This window comes from Palaemon carinicauda, chromosome 8 (genome assembly GCF_036898095.1).
Source record: "Palaemon carinicauda isolate YSFRI2023 chromosome 8, ASM3689809v2, whole genome shotgun sequence".
In the NCBI taxonomy this organism is placed as follows: Eukaryota; Metazoa; Arthropoda; class Malacostraca; order Decapoda; family Palaemonidae; genus Palaemon; species Palaemon carinicauda.
Genome location: NC_090732.1, coordinates 131401335 through 131407239, shown reverse-complemented (window position 1 = coordinate 131407239; position 5905 = coordinate 131401335). Strand labels below are relative to the sequence as shown.

Below are 5905 nucleotides of genomic sequence, written 5' to 3'. Positions count from 1 at the left end.
AGACCAAGGGCACCAACAGGGAAAAATAGCCCCGTAAGGAAAGGAAAGAAGCAAATAAAACAAACTATATGAGAAATAATGAACCATTATAATAAAGTATTTTAAAAACAGTAACAACATCAAATAGATATTTCATATATAAACTATAAAAAGACTTATGTCAGCTGTTCAACATAAAAGCATTTGCTGCAATGGGATAGCACCATCGGTGTACCTCACACTGGTCAATTCAGACATTACCTGTGGCTCTTCGCAGCAACCTTCTGTTTTTAAACCTTCTTCTGATTTTAACGTATCATATCTAACGCATATTAGGGCTCAGTGACTTGAATAATCCATGTTATAAAACTGTTTTACTTATAAAGTATACAAGAAGTCGTGATTTTACCTTGAAGGTTTCTAAAACTTTACAACATATAAAAAAGTAATGGTACCTGAGTCCTAAATATTTCCGATGAATTGATTTTTACAGGTATTACAAATGGCAATCATTGGGACAAGTAAGAATTCTTTGCATGCATGGACTTTCAAACTCAAAATTCAAACGTTTACGTTTACAACAATGCAAGAACAGAAGAAACTGATAAATTAATCTTCACTTAAAAATCCTAAAGAGAAAAATTATTGATACCTCCTAATAATTACTTCCAAAAACATTCATAAAAACACCTATTCTATTTTATTCCTTCATGCCCCATATTTGGCAATCAGTAACTTAAAGTCCTCTCAAAGCTATAAAATCTGTTTTATCATAATTTTTCCTTTGGCTGGCTGCGTAATTGCAAGAGCCTATGTTCTAAAAGAGCTTGACTGGACTGTCCGTAGCGGAGCTTCCATATGAAAAAGACGAATTTCTCTAGGAGCTAGAGAGGACCAACTTTGGACTGACTGCAGCTTTTACTTCCCTCTCATGGACGTCATCGAGTGTTCTTTTAAGAGAGTCATCTCACCCTCATCGTGTCCGTCCTTTGTGCATAAGACCTTGCAATGATGATTCATCATCTTACCCGCTTATGAGCTACGCACAAAGCCCGTGGTCCCTTCAGGCTGATTCGCACTGTGCGGTTCGTTTACGCTTCGTTTTCGTACGGCTTTCGTTCGTAAATTATTATTACATAGAAACTAATGGAGGTGTTCACACTATACGGTTCGGTCTTCGTTCGTCGTTCGTACGGCTTTCGTTCATACGGCTCGGATATATTTGGAAGAAATCTCCGACGTACGAAACGTATACGTATCCTTATAATCCTACCGCTCATTGTGAACGGACTCTTAGTTGCAGACCGATCAAACATCATCATCATTGGAGCCCGTGATTGGACAGAAGGGCCAAGCAGTCTGAAAGAAAATATAATGTTCTCGAGACTTGCCAGTTTTCTTCTATCCAGAAATAACTGGTTAGTTTTTACTAATCAGGGCTGACATTGATGAGATAAGAAAGGCGTAAAAGCAGCACCGTGTGTCAAGTGTTTTAATCGACAACTTGTATCCAAAGTAAAGATCAAATATATCTAATCTTTCGCTCTTGTTTAGTCTTGTTAATAGATTACTCAACCGCTCTGGGAGCCATATTTTTTTTTTTTTTTTTTTTTTTGGAAATAATTGATTGCTTATTAGATATCATATGACATCATAATTGAGTTGAAAGGATTTGATGAACAATGTCATGCTACCAATTGAGTTTATGAATTCTATTTATGCAACCTATGATATTTTTTTCCTCAATGCCGTTTATGCGTTCAACTACACTTGAAGAAAATGGAACTACCAAAGTTACTCGAAATGCTTTCAGGAAAAAAAGAAAGTTGGCCTCGTTAGGTGCTTCACCTTTGCCACCTCCTTCCATGACTGATACGGATTAGGTCTCAGGCAATTTATCCTATGATCTTCATTAAAAATACATGCACAAAGACGTAAATACGTAAGCATGTACTCGTACACACATACACACACACACACAAACACACACACACACACACACACACACACACACACACACACACACACACACACATATATATATATATATATATATATATATATATATATATATATATATATATATATTTATATATGCCTTTATATGTACAGTATAAACACATATCTCCCCTGGCTATATATGTATATATACATACACACATATACAGTACACACACACACACACACACACACACACACACATATATATATATATATATATATATATATATATATATATATATATATATATGTGTGTGTGTGTATATATATATATATATATATATATATATATATATATATATATATATATATATATATATATATGGGTGTGTGTGTGTGTATGTGTGTATACAATTAACCAGCTAATGGAATAATCAACAGAGTATGACAAACCACTATGCATAGCATTTTAGATTATGAGAAAGCTTTTGATTCTGTCAAAACTTCAGCAGGAATGAAAGCCCTTAACAGACAAGGAACAGAAGAATCTTATGTTAGAACACTTGAAGATATCCATACAAGAAATACAACAATCTTCAAACTATCTAAAGACAGTGAGAAGATTCCGATTGAGAAAGGAGTTTTAGACAGGGAGACCCTATATTTCCTAAACTATCCACAGCATGCCTATAAAAAGTTTTTAAACTTTTAAATTGCGAAAATGTAGGGATTAACATTAATGGGTAATACCTTATCAGCTTAAGATTTACAGAGGGCATGATTATGTTTAGTGAATCATCAGAGGAATTTCAAGATGATAAAAGATTTGAAGAGAAAGCAGATATGTACGACTGAAAATTAATATTAGTAAAACTAAGATAATGCTCAGTGAAAATGCAGAGAGACAAAAAATAAGGGTTATGGACCAATCTCTAGAGATTTTTAATGAGTATAAGTACTTACGACAGACAGTAAGTGTTTCCCCAAGTCATGAGATCAAAATTAAAAGAAGGATAAGCATGGGATGGGGAGGTTTCGGTAAACGAAAAGGGATTATGAAACTTAAAATGCCAATTTCTATAAAAAGAAAAGTATTTAATCAGGTGGCCCTACATGTACTAACTTATGCATCAGAAATTTGGAGCCTTACAAAAGCTTTAGATCTTACGCTATTTACAAGTCAAGGAGTTATGGAAGAATAATTATCTGATAAACACTAAAAGATGGAAAAAGAACAACATGGATAAGAGAGCAAACTAAAGTAGAGGGTATTTTAACATGTGAAAAAATGGACAAGGACAGGACATATAATGAGAATGACAGACAGAAGATGGACATTAAGAATAATAGAGTGGGTACTTAGAGATTGCAAAAGAAGAAGGGAAAGGAAGAGAAGACGACGAATTCACGAACTAGGAATGGTTTGCAAGTGTGGACTGGGATAGAAAAACCAATGACAGACGGGAGCAGAATGATATGTATGAGGATTTTGTCCTACAATGGACTGGTATATAATAGTTGATGGTGATATACATACATACATATATATATATATATATATATATATATATATATATATATATATATATATATATATATATATATATATATATACATACATATATATATATATATATATATAAATAAATAAATATATATATATATATATATATATATATATATATAAATATATATATATATATATAAAGATAGATAGATAGATAGGTCTTTCTGGTCACGCTCACTGAAAAGACTCGATCTCTCCCCGTCCTTCTGTAGGGGGAGAGGGAGTAGTCATACCCTGTTGAGGGGAATATATATATATATATATATATATATATATATATATATATATATATATATATATATATATATGATAAAAAAACGTGTCTGTATCTTGATTAAATTTGTGCCTGTTGATGAATACACCCACAGCCACGAACAGAGATGATGAAAAAAAAAAGCCCTTTTTTATCAGATTATCTGAAGATGTAATCCCCTGAACGTGATCCCGTTAATTATGTACTAGACCCCACTGAAATGCATTGCCCCGTGGCAACAATCTATTTTCGTAGACTCCATGAGTTGCATAATCGGTCTCGCTAACTGAGAACGCCACAGTCCTCATCAGATCTGCCCTGAAGAGACTGCAGTGCCTGACCGTGGAGGATTGCAGAACGCGCGGTCGCCAGAGGGGTCATTTACCGACATGATGGGGATCATCATGACGCCTAGAAGCCGACAGGTATTCTACCATTAAGTGGTCACTTGTTACGGAAAAAATGGGAAAAGTAATTTGTACGCGTTGATTTCATTATTATTTTCTTAATTATGGTGATATGTATCGTAACGTGTCGTATTAAACTCGAACGATTGACGACGAAGTGAAAAACTATTGAAAAAGAACGTTTGTGTGTTCATAGACCCGACTTTCCATCTATATATTTTCCAAATAGGTGTAATGCACCAATTTCCAGAAGGCAGAGTGAAGCTAAAATTATTTTTACTATTTTCATAGAATGTATCATAATGGGACGTTATCAACGAAGGGAATTTATATTAAAAGACAAGTACAAGAAAAATCAAATGAATATTCATTGCTCCGATAGTAAAAGGTGGAAAATGAGTTGGAAATGTGTTTACTTCGACGGGAACTATTTTTGGGAAAAAAAATTTATTGAATTATATTAAAGTAATTTTAGAAAAATTTGAACTATAACATAGAATGATAGAAGAATGTATTGATGAAAGTGAATTTTAGAAATCTACTGGCAAGACAAATGAAAAAAAAATGCTTGAAAATTAGAATACGGTACATACAATAGTTTCAAGTGGAATGGCTGGTTTCATTATGTCGTCCCAAATGGCATTCAAGGAGTTAAATAAGGTAGAATTAAAAATGTGAGTGGAGTTTCTGGCTATTTGCTTTTGGGCACCGAATATTCTCAGGCCTTCTATATTATTATTATTATTATTATTATTATTATTATTATTATTATTATTATTATTATTATTATTATTATTATTATTATTATCAGCTAACCTACAACCCTAGTTGAAAAGCAGGATGCTATAAGCCCAAGGGCTCCAACAGGAAAAAATAGCCCAGTAAAAAAATGAAATAACGAAATAAACTGCCAGAGAAGTAATGAACGATTTAAATAAAATATTTCAAGAACAGTAACAACTTGTTCTATATCACCTCTATAGTCTTTTTTACTGCCTATGGTTTTGTTAAATAGAGTATTCCAGGCTTTAGCACTAATTTAATGGCTCTGTTTACCGATGTAAAGATAATAATTACCATATTTATCAGAAGGTTAACAATCACTATAACACTTTCTTCCATCTTCCCGTCAAAACGTTTGACTTTTAAACCTCTGTGCTGAATGACCTCCCTGGTCCAAACACCGTGTTACATAACCCAAATACTAATCAATAGGATATGTAAGATATATCTTCCCGTTTTATCTAGGCAATTGTTTTCTTTCTTTTTTTTTTACTGAAATCTTAATGTCTACTTCAAAGTCCAAGTTATGTCTATTCTAAATCCTTTCTTCCAAAGTGCATTGTTCTGCCGCCTTCCCTCTTGCTTATTAGTTTTTCTAACATCTTTTGCAAGTTGAAAATTTTAGATCCCAATTCCATTTCACAATCCTAAGGCTCTTCTGTGACACAATCTAGTGCATTAGCCCCTTAGTACACCAATTCCGCCCCCCCCCCCCCCACCCCGCGCCCTACCACTCTCCCATCATACCATTGTCATCTAAATATAGAAACGACAATTATCATACTCCGTTTCGCTAGGAATTCACCCAGTCTCTTTCCTGAATGCTTTTTCTTTTGTATTTCCAGCCATTATTAACGTTGTTTGTATATATATATATATATATATATATATATATATATATATATATATATATATATATATATATATATATGTATATATATATATATATATACATATATATATATATATATATAT

The 5905-nt window shown here is 33.0% G+C and overlaps 1 protein-coding gene across 1 annotated transcript in view; it reads left to right on the top strand.

The window, feature by feature from the left end:
• Positions 1 to 4026: 4026 nt before the first annotated feature.
• LOC137645939 (facilitated trehalose transporter Tret1-like) overlaps positions 4027 to 5905 on the top strand; it is an 11676-nt gene continuing 9797 nt past the window's right edge. The window contains exon 1 of the mRNA XM_068379006.1: positions 4027 to 4165. Coding sequence (XP_068235107.1) covers positions 4130 to 4165 — 36 coding nt within the window. The 5' untranslated portion in view covers positions 4027 to 4129. The remainder of the gene's footprint in view (positions 4166 to 5905) is intronic.